Below are 15331 nucleotides of genomic sequence, written 5' to 3' on the forward strand. Positions count from 1 at the left end.
AACCTGTTTCTGCACACAACATGGATGAATCTCAAATGCAATATGCTAAGTGAAAGAATCAAGACTCTAAAGATTAATGTATGATTCCATTTATATGACATTCTAGAAAAGGCCAAACTATAGTGTCAGAGCATAGGATCAGTGGTTATCAGGGGTTAGAGGTTGGGTGGGGGGAGATGAGTTGATTATATAGTGTCAACATGAATAACTTTTTTGGGGTCATGGAACTGTTACATGTCTTAGGGTCGTGGTTACATGACTCCTTGCATTTTTTCAAAAATCATAGAACTGTATACCAACAGTGAATCTACTGTAAGTTAAAAATATGTTTATAACTCCCCCAAATTCTGTTGCTTCCTATTCAAACGTTTTAAAATGAAGAAGATCCCACTTTTTTATTGTAATACTTAAAATTCCCTCTCCTTGATCCCCAATTACTTTAGGAAGTTGGGTAGTTTGTCATAGAGCACAGTAAAAGGAAACCTCAAGGAACATTACTTTACCGTCACCCTTCCACATTTTTCTCGGCTGAATGTAGCTCCTACTTTTCCTGTGCTTTGGAAATGAGTTATAGTATGAGTTCCCTATTCTTTTTCTGGAGCAGATGCCTTAAATTTGACATTCACAGCTGCTTCCTCTTTTTTTTTTCACTTTCCTTTTCTCCTCCTCTTTTTCACACATACATACCCTATTCTCTTTATCCCATTCATTCTCTTATTTAGCAGTCCATCTAGGCCCTGTGCTGGGGTCTTAAGATACGAAGATTAATAAGGAATGCTTTCACATGAAACTCAGTCTTGGAAGGTAGAAGGAGGAAACATTAACAAATAATAGTTATAGTGGTGTCATTGAGTCATCATAGGAGTGTTAGTGTGATGTAGCACAAAAGAGTGAATAATCTGTTCTACTTGAACTGATCAGGGAAGACTTCACACAGAAAAGAGGCACAAAAGTGCCTTAAATGAAAATGAAAATTTAATTCTTTAAAATGTCATCTCTGGCTTTGATTATGGACTAATAGGCCAGACGGTTAAAGAAAAATAGGAAGTTTAGCAGTAAAGTGATCAGAAACAATGTTGTAAATTTCAGCTAGGTGGTGTGGGGATGAGATACAATGGTGAATTTATAAAGGCTATATGGAAAATAACTAGTTAAAATGAAAAAGCTTCTGAGTATCATAGAGTACTTCAGTCTATCAATTAGTAATATACCATTTATTAAAGAAGAAATGATTGAGTATAATTAGACACTTTCAAATGTCCTGTGAATTAATCTGCTAATTATACTTACTAACATTGGGCTTGCTGCCTCACGTTCAATTTAGATTTTGCTCTGATTCAGAACATTGTTTCCCAATTATACTTGTGTACCTTGAATCCTTTTTGTTTTTAAATTACTGTGCTCTAGCGTCATTGATCTTTTTTGCTTTATCTTGACTACCAGGCACATTCCTGCCATAGTGCACTCCATTATTGGACTGTTCCCTCTGTGTGGAAAACGCTTCTAGATATCCGAATGGTTAACTCCCCCATCGGTTTTAAAACTACTCATTGAGGCCTAACCCTTCTGTCATATTTTAAATTACTATAATTCCCCTCCCCTCCTTTCACTCCAAGAACTCCTGACCTCTTTTCCCTGCGCTACTTTTTTAAAAAAAACTTCTAATATATTATGTGATTTACTTATTATGATTATTGTTTATTGTCTTTCTTTAACTGCACTAAAATGTAAGCTTCACCAGGGCAAAGCTCTGCCTATTTTGTTCATGATGTATCCCAGATCTCTAGAACAGTACCTGGGATATAGGTAGGCTTTCAGTGAATATTTGTTTGAAAAGAGAATTCTTGGTGCAAGAGAATAATCTCTGGTGGGTTTTTTTTTTTTTTTTTTTTTTCCGATAGCATCTGGATTCAGACTGTTAAAGTGTGTTAGAATGCCTGTGACTTGACATTTTAGAATTTCTCCAGTCCATTTCAACTGTTATGATACCCAAGCATTCCTTGGGAACACTGGCTTGAACCTCAAAGCTCTTCCTGACTTAGATGATAAATAGTTACCTCCCAATGAGGCCACCTTTTGAAGTGCAGTATAAACACTCTTAGAAACAATGGGTAGAGCTAAACCTGTGCATTTGGCTTTGAAATTTTCTTTGTTCATTTTTGAAGGTTTTCCAACTTTTGAGTCTTGGTTTGCACATAAAATGAGACTTGAATTGTTTCTGTAGTAGCATATGAACACAACTTGCCTAATACCCGTATACTCGGGCCAAAACATGCTACAATAGATAAGAAAGTGTCTCTGAAGGTTACCGGAGTTTGGCTTTTAGACAATGGACAAGGCCATTCTGAGAAACACCCTTTTAAGTTATGTACTTGGAAATTTAGGATAGCTTCGGCAGATTTTGTGTTTCAGAACATCATAATATTCAAGTAATTCTTGAAACATCCAGAGTTATATGTAGCATGGTAAATTTGGTTCAATGTGCTAAATTGCATAGGAGATAAAATTAACCTCTGTATAATATAGTAAATTTAGGGTTAAATAGTAAATAAGTAACTATGTAGATTCAAAAAACAGACAGCCTTGGTATGTAAAGCAAGTATGGTGAAAAAGGTTAGTAACTGGAAAAATTTAAGTGTCGCTCAAATTTCCGTACTCTTGTCTATCTTTTTCGATTAAAGTCATATTCCTATACTTTATTTACTCTTAAGATTGTAGCCCTCATTGTTGGTTTTCTTTCTGATGCCTTTTGAAAAGCCTCTTTCTTCATTTTAAGATTTTATCCCACAACAGCTATGTAGACTACTTGACTTTGTTTGCATTCCTGTTAATAGTCTACTGAGGTCTACAACCTCTTTTAAAAAAAGAAAGAAAGAAGGAAGGAAAGAAAGAAAAGAATAAAGTGCTATCATAATTCCTTAATTTAACCTCTTTCTGTGTAGTATGTACTTTCATCTTCTTGGGCTACCAGTCATTTTTTGCCTGCCTTCTTCCCCCCACTACTCGTAAAAATGACAAGAGGTTCAGATATAATTCTGGAGGAAGTATTAATAAAAACTTTCAGAAATCTCAGATATAATTGCAAGTGGCACCTGTATATTATATATGTATATGCATATGTGTGTATATATTTTTTTATATTTTGTTATGATATATATTTTACCCTTAGTATATTGACCATACTATATTTTCCACTTAATTTTTTTTAGTATTTTAAGACTTGAAATTACAAAATTCATTACTTTAACCATTTTAAAGTATGCGTTTCATTTGTTTTTAGTATATTCACAATGTTGTGCAACTATCACTACTGTCTAGTTCCAGACATTTTCATCAACCTAAAGAGAAGCTATATGCTCAGTAAGCAGTCACTTCCTTTTCTCTCTTCCAGTCATCCTCTGGAAATCACTAATCTGCTTTTGATCTTTATGGATTTACTTGCTGTGGACATTTCATGTAAATGAAATCATAAAATATGTGGCCTTCTGTGTTTGGCTTCTTTCACTTAGGATAATGTTTTCAAGGTTCATCCACATTGTGGCATGTATCAGTACTTCATTCTTTTTGTGACTGAATAATATTCTATTATATGGATACACCACATTTTGTGTAGAATGTACATTTTCTATTCTCTTGACTGTATTTCCATTTCATTTTTAAGTACATAATATTCCATTATATGAATGAATCATAATTAATTTCCTATTTATTTTTTCCCAAATTTTCCCTTTTATGTACATGCTGTTATATATCATGGAACATCTATCTTTATGTAATTTTCTAGTTTCTTTAAAATTATTTCATATTAATAATAATAGCTAATACATTCTTAGAATTGTAATTACTGAAATCAAAGGGTATGTACATTTTGATATATGTACTGTATTATGTTTAATATATGTTGATATATTGTCTACCAGAAAGGTTGTACCAACAATAATATTGTGATTTTTATTTTTCTCATATCCTCATCATACCATTATTATTAATATTTTTAATATTTAGTTTGATAAGGGGAAATAGTTTTGGCCTTCTACTAGTATGAAATATATAAAATATTTTATTATTTCATTTGTATTTATTTGCAAATGAGATTTAATATATTTTCATATTTATTACTCTTTTTTCCCTAATTTCCTGATTATGACCTTTGTCTATTTCTTTTGTGGAGTGAATTTTCTTACTTACCCTAGAATAGAAAAAAACTATTCACATCATGTGGAACTAGTTTTTATGTAGCCCATTTTGGTCAATAATGACCTGTTTTTCTTCCTTGATATTAGTCTTCTTACATAGTTACTGTTGATAGTTTATTTCATTTTATGCTTCTCATTTTTCTCTTGAGGGTTTATTATTTCTGTTTTGAAACATCTGAAATATTTTTCTTAATTTTGTAATATTATATATAATCTTGAATGTCTAAAATTCTAAAACTCACAATCCCCACATACTTGGTTACTTGCTTCTGTTAGGAGCTGTATGATTGTCATAGCACTCTTAATTACTGTATTTGCTGGAGGCATTTCTGGGTGAAGAGCAAGAAAATATCTGAAGTATTTGTATGTATTAGGAGATATAGACAAAAATCGTCTTTATATTTTACAAACAAACCAGAATTTTCAATAAGTCATTTTAGCACCAAAATTTAAATATTCATTTTTCTATAGAAATGAGAGGTTTATTAATGGTTTTAAGCTTTGTTATCTCTGGAGAATTTTTCAAGTTTATTTTACATGAACTTCACTTTCACAAGCCTTCAAATCAAAGGACTCCATATTTAGATTTGACTTCTAGGGAGTGTACCACATAGAAGAAAATATTATGAAAAGACTCCATTGCATAAGATATTTTAAATGTCTTTTTTTAATATATGACAAAGTTAAAGAAATTTATGATTCTACCAGATAGTCCACATTTTTGGATTTAGCAAGAATTGATGGTCTCTCTGATGGTTTTTGTTTGATTATTTGTGTTTGTAAGCTTTTGAGTTTCTGCCGGAAAAATAATGGGACATTTCCAGTTTGACCTTTTTTACAAATTAGCATAAAGCATAGAGCAACTCACAGTACTTGTGATTATCAAGTCATATTTTGTTTATTGTAAGTAATGGAAAGTTGCTTTCTTGTTAAATTTTTTTTTTGTTACCTAATATTTGCAACAGTTCTGATCACTTTTAATGCCCAAATATTGCTCATTTAAAGTAAAGAAATATTTCTCATTCTATGGAACAGGGAAAAGATTGCACAATTTAATGGACTTCAGTTCATTTTGGAGAACATCATAATAATTTCAGTTCCTACATCCTTCTGATTTTAACGAGTTGTCATTAATGTAATCTAATATTTTTATTTTATTAAAATTCTTCCTACAGTTCTTTCCTTGCAAGTTACTATGACTTTTCAAATGTAAAATATTTGCTTTTTTTTTCTTTTTTCTTGAGGAAGATTATCCCTGAGTTACCGTCTGCTGCCAATCCTCCTCTTTTTGCTGAGGAAGACTGGCCCTGAGCTAACATCCGTGTCCATCTTCCTCTACTTTATATGTGAGACACCTACCACAGCATGGCTTGCCAAGTGGTGCCATGTCCTCACCTGTGATCCAAACCAGTGAACCCCGGGCTGCTAAAGCAGAATGTGCTAACTTAACCACTACACCACTGGGCCAGCTCCCTAAATGGCATTTTAAAGTAATCTTTTTTCTTTTGCTGAGGAAGATTAGCCCTGAGCTAACATCTGTTGCCAATCTTCTCTTTTTGCTTGAAGAAGATTAGCTCTGAGCCAACATCTGTGCCAGTCTTCCTCCACTTTATATGTGGGTCACCACCACAGCATGGCTGACGAGTGGTGTAGGTCTCTGCCCGTGATCCGAACCTGAAAACCCAGGCCACGAACCCAAGCAGAGTACACCAAACTTAACCACTATGCCACAGGGCTGGCCCCTAAAACAATCTTTTAAAAGTTTAAGATAAGTTATATTTAATATTACATTTGAATTTCAGACCTATTAAGAAGTGAAAAAATGGCCACATGGAAAAACAGATATCGTTTCATTGTTAGCTGAATTACAGTGTATATCTCAATTGTAAATATTGCTTCACAGAATGATAAGAGTCAAAATTTCAAACAGTAAGAACTTGTGTTAATATTATCACTGACAGAAGAATATATTCTATCTGGTATTGCCAATTTAAAAAGAAAACTTGTGAAAATTCTGAATTACTATCTGATCATTTTTAATTGCCTTACAAATGGCAGTCAATTTACAAATCATTCCATCTAGGGGTCTTTTCAAGTATCCATCTTGGGTTATTTAAAAATAAAGTCACCTACCTGTAACTTTATTAGAAAAATATATACATTGCACAGAGAAAGAGAGAAAATTAGACTAAATATAGCAAAGGCAAAAAGTTCACTTTCTACATAGTTGTTGACATTTATCATATTTTATCAATTGTGTTAATGTAGCTCAGTCATCAAAGAAATCAAAGTGAATAGAAAGCTAAAGTTGGAACAAGGGGTAACGAAAAAAATGGAAGAATAAATATCATATTCATAGATGAGAATTATATTCAATCATCACCAAGGCAGATTCATTCGTTTAAAGGAGTGGTCAGTAATCTTTTCTGTATGAGGGCCTATTTCCACATTAATAAAAAGATTATAAAGTTGCATTTGTTTTCAGTTATTTGTTGTTGAAAATATACTTTCTGGGTCAGAAAATACTGTATCTTTAGTATGATTAAGCATTCTTTTATTGCATATTCATCTCTGAGCAGTTTTTTCTTTTGTCTGGAATTTCAGAAACTAACTAAATAAAACCAATAACTATATATATATTTATAATGGTACATTTGAATGAATTCTGTTCTTCAACAAAACAGTTTCTGTTTATTTGATCTTGTCTCAGTTGTTTTTCTAAGGTACTCAATGGTAAGATACTGTTACATTTTCTCTTAATATTATGTATTTTAAGTATTTAAATAAATTTTACTTAATATACTTATGATAAATGTTTAAATTAAATATATAAATAAATATTTAATATTATATATTTTAAAACAAAAAGTTTTATTTCAGTTGCTATTGAAAACTTTTTCTACAAACAAGCACTACTTGGACCACTTTGAGATAATTTTAGCTTTGTTGTTCACTTACATATATATTTTTTTGGCAGCAACTATGCTGAGAATTTAAATCTTATATGAAAAATATTCCTCTCAGTCACACTACATTTACTGCCCCATTGTTTTTCCTATTTCTGAGGCTATCAGTAAGACCTCATAACCAAGTGGCTGATTCTCCTCCATCTGTCAGATCTTGTCTGCTGCCAAGAGTAGATCAGCATGAGGCTACAGGGAACAGAGATGTGCTGCACTAGGCAGACTCTCTCTGGGCCTCTCTTTTCCCGTCTATAAAATGAAAAGAGTGTTGAAATTTGACCACAGATACTTTGAAATCTAGTGAATTGTCATTTGGTCTGGATGCTTCTGGTTGCTTTTAAAGCAATTAATGCCTACAAATAAGTGAAAATATTTTAAGTTTTAAAATTTTCACATAGTGTTTCACAGCCAAGATCAAAATAATATGCATAATCAGGGCATAAACATAAAATGTAACATACTAACAGCTTTTAAAAAAAACCCTCTAATCTATAAATTGAGTTTTATAATAGATTTAGTAATTGTTTTCGACTTTATCCCAGGAATTGATTAAGCCATGACATAAACTTAGACATATCTTATTTGATACATTGTTTTGAAGTAAAACTCCATTAAGTAAGACTTTCTTGGAAATTGTTTCTACTTTGATAACTTTTTAATTATGTAAATGACTACACATAAGATACATAACTGTTTTCAGGACAGAGATAGTAAATGTGGCTTAAACATTAAGAATTGGTGTTCTTATGAGTGAAGAGCATTCTCTTAGGATTTTCATTTTAATGCTGAGAAATTTTCATTTTTGTTGTAGTTGCAGTAAGAGCATTATGTTCTAATATGAATTTCAACTAGGGTACCAAATTATAGATCCTTTTGGATATATGTTTCCAAATTTAATATTTGTTTAAAATGTTACAAAAGGAGGTTGGAGGATAGAGAGTGAATGATAGAGACATAGATGTAGCCATTAGCACAACTGTATATATCTCCTTCTTTCATTTTTCATACATTACTGACTGTGTTTGTTTGGTTTTTATTTGGTTTCATAAAGGGTCTAAGTATTTGGAATGGTGTGGGACCATGTCCTATTAGAGATTTCAGTGTTTGCTACTAGAGAAGAAAATATCATTTGTTGGGAATGTGACTTCAGAAATTTGGCTTTGAAGTTTTCCTGTAAATTGTACTAGGAATTTCTAAATAACCTAGCAAGAATTTATAGTACTTTTCCAAATGGTGATTATTAAGCAATATTTGGAGGCTGTATGGAATAAAACAATATTTTGTATAAAGTAAGCATTTAGTCAATGTTGGTTAAACTGAAGAACATTTTACTAGATATCTAAGTGCTGTTCTCATAACTCAGAAAAAAAACAGCAGCTTTAACTCTTCTTGGGCCAAAAAGAAAAAAAGAGAGAGAGAACTTACAAATCCTAAGGTGCAAAGCTAACAAATTCAGTCAAGCTTTTGCTCATTTTGCATTCTGTCATCATCAGTTTATTATGTTTGGAAAAGAATAATGGAGGTGAAAGTAAACAGGGAACTTGCTTCCACTGTTTCTATGACTTACATACACCCTCTCCAATAGAATAGGCTATAAGGGACCAGCTTGATTTGCGTGCTGAGTAAAGTTCATATTCATCTTAATTGAGTTCATTTTACTTATTAGGTAAGAGTAGTGTTTACTACATCAAGATTATATGTTAGCCATCTTATTTGGGCTATTCAGTTTGCAATTGTAAACGATGGCAGGTTTCTTAAATATCTGTGTGTTGTTGTTGTTGTTGTTTATTTTTTTTTAAAGAGATTTCCCAAAGTTGCAGATGGCTGGCTCATCTCCAAATACCTCTTCAAGGTACTCTATGCTGGTGATGCCTCCCGCCACTGAGCTGCGCGGGAGCATGGAATTGACTTACTGGGGAGGGCTGTATCAGTTAAGTGATCTTTTTTAGTACATTGCATGGGTTTTGCAAAGCTTTCTGGTTTTGTTTTTGCTAATCAAGAGGGTAGAAGTATGCTTATGCTAACTTTTAAATTAAAATCTTCTTGTAAACCCACACAATATAATAATCCACTTACTCTCCCTCTCCCATGTGACCCCCTTCATATTTCTATTAAGTTCCATGGTTTTAAGCACTATTTTATTAATCATGCATATCTGTGTTATTTATATTTTATTATAACTCTTAATGATATAAGATTTAGTGGTTATTTCCTCAATTTTGTGAGCACTATGTAATAATATTTGTATTACATTGTAAATGTAATATTATTACATTTGTATTAAACTAGGGGTCAGGGAAGCTTGTGAATTTTCCGAAGTCACTCAGTAAAACATACGTGGGCACTATCAACAATGACCACTTTGCCATTCTTAAACTATTAGTGGGATATATTCCTTAGTTTCCTTTCTCCCTGGCAGAATCATGCCTTTATTCAATTATTCAGAACTTTTAAAAATCATTTCCTGCTGTATGCAAGGTACTGCTAGTCCTCTGTACTTATGACCTAGCCTTTTGTTATATTTTTTAACTAGAAAAGAAATACGTAGTCATTATTTTTAAAGATTACAGTAAGACAAAGGATAGAAAGTAGAAAATGAATATTTTCTCATTTCCTTAATCCTAATTCCCACAAGTAATCATTTTTAAACAATATCTTTTGTTTTATGTTCCCTATGTGTAGCCTCAATCACTACCGAAACAAATTACACTTGCTTTCTTCAGGACTACACATTTATGCCATAGTTCTCTCTATGGACTTCAGCCTTTGGTACTCTAAGTCAATTTGCCAATATTCCAAACCTTGTGTTAAAAACACTGGTGGAAGAAAGAAACAAAACCTGTGTACTCTACTTGGAAAGATGGTAAAATTACTGGGATAAAAAAAGACTATTAAGTCAAATTCAATTTTCAGACTTTTGTTGAACCTGTTTATCTTAACTTTTTTTTGAAGATTAAGAATTAACTAATTTTTATGGTATAGATGCATACTTTAGATAAGTTTTTGTGATAAATTCCTTACCAAGAACAAGACGTCAGTAACGAAAGATAATAATTACATTTTATATATTGGTAACTGTGATTCATAGTTGCTAAATGATTTACTTGAGGCATCCTGTAAGTAACATACAGAGCTGGCAATAGAAGTACAATTAAGTATCTAATCTAGACTCAGACTTCTTAAGATTCAGCTTAAAGTGTAAAGTTATTTTTAAAGTGTTTAAATTTGTTTTCTTTTTTAGAATGTGAATATTTTTTAATATGAGACTTTATTTAGAAAATTAAGGTCATAGTTTTAAAGCTGGGTAGTCTAATAAATATGAGCCTCAACTAATAATAGTACTTTTTTTTTAAAGGAAAAGATTCTGACCTCTTGCAGAAATGGGAATTTTTTCTGTTTAGTAAAAAGATAATGGAAAATATTAAACTGACTTTCATAAATTATCAGTAAGAAATTTAGGATTGCTGCTATAAAATTTAATATGAAAAGTTAAAAATCTAAATATTAATATATTGGCAACAACAAATCCACAGATAACCAGTTTTGTTTAAGTTTCTGAAAACTTTTGCAGAGAGATCAGAGTGGTTTATGAAAAGCTGATGGGACTATCTTTTATTGCTTGTCTAGATTAATAGCAGCTCCAAGGTAGTAGTCTTTGATATTATCATCTAGGTGATGTATTGTAACACTAACAGAACTTCCACTTGTGAGACCAGTTTTTCATTTGGTCTTAACATAGGTAAGAACTAATACAAAGGGTGGAGAAAGGAAATCACTTAACAGATTCATTTATATTTTATATTATATTGTCAAAACGTGAGGTGTCATTAGTCATTAGCCACTACTTAGTAGAGAACTACTTTAGGAATTTTAGTTCTTGTTCTTAAAAGGTCTCATTCTGGCCATAAAATAAGATATAAGCAAAACACACACACAGTGCATGATGTGAATAGATGTCTAACTTAAATAGTATAGAAGAGTAATTTAGAATAACATTGGACCTGGAGATCACAGGCTATTTTTAGGTGCCGAAGATGAGGCAGTTTAGTGGGACAGACTTCACATAGCTGGTTAGCAGCAGATCGCCTTTTAGTCCAGCAAACTTTTCACCACTTATTTCTGTGCCTAAAATGAATTAGAGTTGGATCGATGGATGGAAATAAGTTTTGAAAAGCTTGTTTAACTTTGTCATTAGTAAAAAGTCAACTTCTAGGGACACATATAGTTGAAAGCATATTATACATATACGTATAGATACTTATCAAGAGCTTTAAAAAGAGAATTCTATTAGCATATCTCTGGAATAAAATTTCTTCAAGAAATAGACTAGTCAGTTTTGTGCTATGTGATTTGCTTTTGTGGTTATTTTTAAAGGAAATGAGAATGTCTTGGGAGTGATTGTTCAATAGTTATTTTTAAAGGCATAATTTACTCATAGCATTGTTTTTTAATTTTCCCATTGAATATTGGTTACAGACTAATAGCCCAAAGTACATCTTTTGTTAACAGGTAATCTGTGTTTAAGTAAAAGTGATGTTCAAATAATCATTTCTGAGATACCCAATTGAATACTTCTATTATTTTTAATTAAATTCAACCCTTTCGTAGATGTAGATCTATTATTTTTAATTAAATTCAACCCTTTCGTAGATGTAGAAATTATTTAAATAAAATTCTGGAATATACAGACAGTTTACATGGGAGTTTGTTTGGAGGTTCTAACACGGGAATCCACCTTCTGTTAAAGCAGCTCCTTCGGAATGTGGAAAGATCAGTGTCTTGAATTAAGAACTTCACTTTGGAAATGATGTACGTAGAAGAGAAAGGAAGGCAGAATCAAGCCAAGTCATCCTCACATCTAGTTTGTTAAGTAGATAAAAGTGTTGTTAAGATAATACTGGTTTATGTAAGGCCCTGCAAGTCATGATGATATGTCATTCTGTTAATTATGTAGTTTCTCAGTTGGTAACCTGGGAAATCTTGTTATCATCTCTTGGGTGAAGTCTTATAGAGAGCATGTCCTACCCATAGTAGGAATCCTAAGGATTTAGTGCCTGTTCCTTATCTGTTTAAGACTAGGTTTTTAGTTTTTCTATGTCTTTGTTTCCCTTCCTCCAGAATGGGGCTTTGTTATATTCTTTTGGATTTTGACAGCTTTACTTTAAAACTTCTCATAAATTATTTTCCTCAGCCATGTCAGACTCGTGAGAAGGTTTAAAATAAAGTCACCAGAGAAACCGTGTGATATTCTTTTCTTTAAGATCCCTGCCAGTGTATAGTACTCTGTTTCTGAGGGAAGTCTGGCAGCTGTACCTCTCATTTTTAAATTACGGAATGAACCCAATTAATAGAAGCCAAGGAAAATTATTCGAGACTAGAAACCTTTTAGGGAGGTAAATTTAGAATGGTTAATATGGGAAAAGGTTGGATTAGGGAGTAAGTTTTAAAGATTTTTCTAGATTCTAAGCAAGTAATGGGAAAAACTTCACATCTCATTCCCACTTAGTTTGTGGTGCAAGGGGAGCTTGGGTCCTTAACTATTTGTATGATAATAGTAATCACAGTAGTAATAATTAACATCTGTACTATGCTGTGTACTATCTGCTGCATATACAATATCTCATCTAATCCTTACAATAGTGTTATCATGTAGGTGCTACCAATATTGTCAACTATATTATAGAAGAAACTCAAACTTATAATAGAGTGAAGTTAAGTCATTTGCTCAAGATCACATAGCTAGGAACTGATCTAATTCAGGTCCACCGGATTCAAAAGCCCATATTCTTAACCACTAGGCATCCTGCCTCTTCTCCAAATGAGTAACAAACTGGTAATAGGAAAATTGCCCTAAGGACAAACTATATGGAGACACTGTTCCAGGAGCTTTTTTAACTTAAGAAGAGAGAGGGTAAAGGACAGTGATGGTGAGAGATTGAGAGGAAGAAGGGAAGTTATAAATATTCCTATGTATAGATTTCTATTTGTTGGTAGTAAGATTTGATTTTTAAAGCGATATTTGAATAAGGATTTTTAGCTGCTTTTGTATTTTTATATATAGACAAAGGTAAATATATTTGTCTAGAATATTTGATACTTCTAGCATGCAGATGTCTTAATACCAGGTTGTCATTGAACTGTTACTATAAAAAGATACTAATTAGATTTTTAAATTCAAATTTTTGTATGCATTGCAATTAAGATGATTTGTTTTGTGCTGATTTACCAATTTGTTTAACAAATATTTAGTGAATGCCTACTTTGAGCCAAGTGCTGGAGACTTATGTCAAGTGCTTGAGATCAATTTAGAGACAAATAAGCCACAATCTCTGCCTTAGTAACCTTACCACCTAATATGTGAGACAATCAAGTAAACAGATAATTATAAGTATAAGTAAGCGTAGGGTGCTATTCCAGCACATAGCAGGAAACTGACCCACTGTAGAGATGACACATGGCTTACAAGAGAAGGAGGTCTTTAAAATGTCCTAAATGATGAATAGGAGTTACCTGTCATGATATGTAGGCTTTCTATTGGTTGATTAACAATAAATATATTATTAGAAATACCAGAAGAATCTTTTTAAAAATACCAATGCCTGGGCTCTCCTCTAAAGAATCTGATTATTTAGTTCTGGTGGAGCCCAGGCATGAGTATTTTTAAAAAGCAGTCCACTTGTTCTTATGGGCTGACATGGTTGGGAGCCACTCAAATCTCATTTCAGACATTGCTCCTGAAATGGTGCTTGCTGATCAGGAACTTATTGTGTTGCTAGAGAGAAGCTATTACTAGGCAAGAGAAGATTTGAGATAAATAAATAATTAATTCAAAACGAAGAAGCACAGATTTTAACATATAAAAGCAAATTTTTCTACATTAAGATTGAACAACTTCCCGGGGCCGGGCCCAGGCCCATGGCCAGGTGGTTGAATTCGCAAGCTCTGCTTCAGTGGTCCAGGGTTCACCGGTTTGGATCCTGGGCATGGACCTACACACTGCTCATCAAGCCATGCTGTGGTGGCATCCCACATAGAAGAATTGGAATGATTTACCACTAGGAGATACAACTATGTACTGGGGCTTTGGGGAGAGAGGAGAAGAAAAATAAAAGATTGAGCAACTTCCCTAGGTAATCATTCCAGACTACTAAATAAAGTCTTAAGATGTCTTTCACATCTCACTTAAAAATGTTGAGTACACAGTGGCTCCCTTGGACCTGCTACTCAAAGTCCTTCATAGAAATATGAATACCAATATAAGATACACACAAAAGAATATTTGTTCATGAGCAGACACGAAATTACCCAAATCTGGAAGATTAGAATGGTAAATGCCCGAAGGACTTTTCATGGGTTGGTAATTAGAAGAGAGCAGATGAATGACAGTTAAAGAGGAGCTTTATGGCATTATAGATGAGAATGGTTGGGTAGAAGATTATGAATAATCAGTGAATATAGGATTCTAATTGATTATATTTGCATATAGGATATACCACACATGTTTCATTTCTTTGAAGTATCCGTATGAAGAGGAAGAAAAGCGTTGTCTTATTTTTTTTTTTCTATTTTTCTAGGTAGAGAAAACTTTAGAATGTGACTGTTAATGTTTAAATTAATGCTTAACTAGAACCACAAAGAACATTTTCTGTGTGCTATCTAAAAGACTATATCAGAATAGTAGGATATTAAACTGTAAGAGATTTTTTAGTGTCTGTTTCCTTTTTATTTTATTTAGTTTGATTTTGTTGTTGAGAATCTGTAATCCAGATCTGTTAAATAAATTGCCCATAGTACACAACTAGATAAGGGTAGAACAGGACTAGATTTAAGATCAGTGCCCTTTCCACTGTAGCACACTATGTTTCCTTTTATTTTTCAGAATTTTAGTCTTCTTGCTCGTTGAATTTTCTAGTCTAGTTTTCTTTTATTTTGTGTTACAATTTGTCTCCTGAAGGTCAAGTAACCTGGTTTGGTTATGAGAGTCCTCGTAGCTTCTGGGACTATATCAGAGTGGCTTGCCGGAAGGTTTCACAGAATTGTATCTGCAGCATTGAAAATATGGAAAATGTCAGTTCCTCTAGAGCTAAGGTAAGACATAAATAATAATATGTAATGTGTATAATCTAATCCTAAGTAATTTTGACCTAAAGAGAAAATTTTGAGCTCTTTGCT

At 32.7% G+C, this 15331-nt stretch overlaps 2 protein-coding genes across 30 annotated transcripts in view; one reads left to right on the forward strand and one right to left on the reverse strand.

Annotated features, from left to right (window-relative positions):
• The window catches only part of ABCB1 (ATP binding cassette subfamily B member 1), a 197270-nt gene that overhangs the window by 169827 nt on the left and 12112 nt on the right, over positions 1–15331 (reverse strand). The gene's annotated exons all lie outside the window — the stretch shown is intronic.
• The window catches only part of RUNDC3B (RUN domain containing 3B), a 150926-nt gene that overhangs the window by 38968 nt on the left and 96627 nt on the right, over positions 1–15331 (forward strand). For 16 of the 29 annotated variants that reach the window (XR_011438132.1, XR_011438130.1, XR_011438131.1 and 13 more), the window contains 2 exons: positions 8961–9011; positions 15114–15247. Coding sequence is in view for 23 of the 29 variants with exons in the window: in XM_023639111.2 (XP_023494879.1) it covers positions 8961–9011; positions 15114–15247 (185 nt within the window). In the remaining 6 variants the exon portion in view is untranslated. Of the gene's footprint in view, positions 1–8960; positions 9090–11899; positions 11969–15113; positions 15248–15331 lie in introns of those variants that run through there. The other 13 variants (XR_011438135.1, XR_011438136.1, XM_070265604.1 and 10 more) reach the window with 3 other exon arrangements.

Source organism: Equus caballus, chromosome 4, assembly GCF_041296265.1.
Source record: "Equus caballus isolate H_3958 breed thoroughbred chromosome 4, TB-T2T, whole genome shotgun sequence".
Taxonomy (NCBI): Eukaryota; Metazoa; Chordata; class Mammalia; order Perissodactyla; family Equidae; genus Equus; species Equus caballus.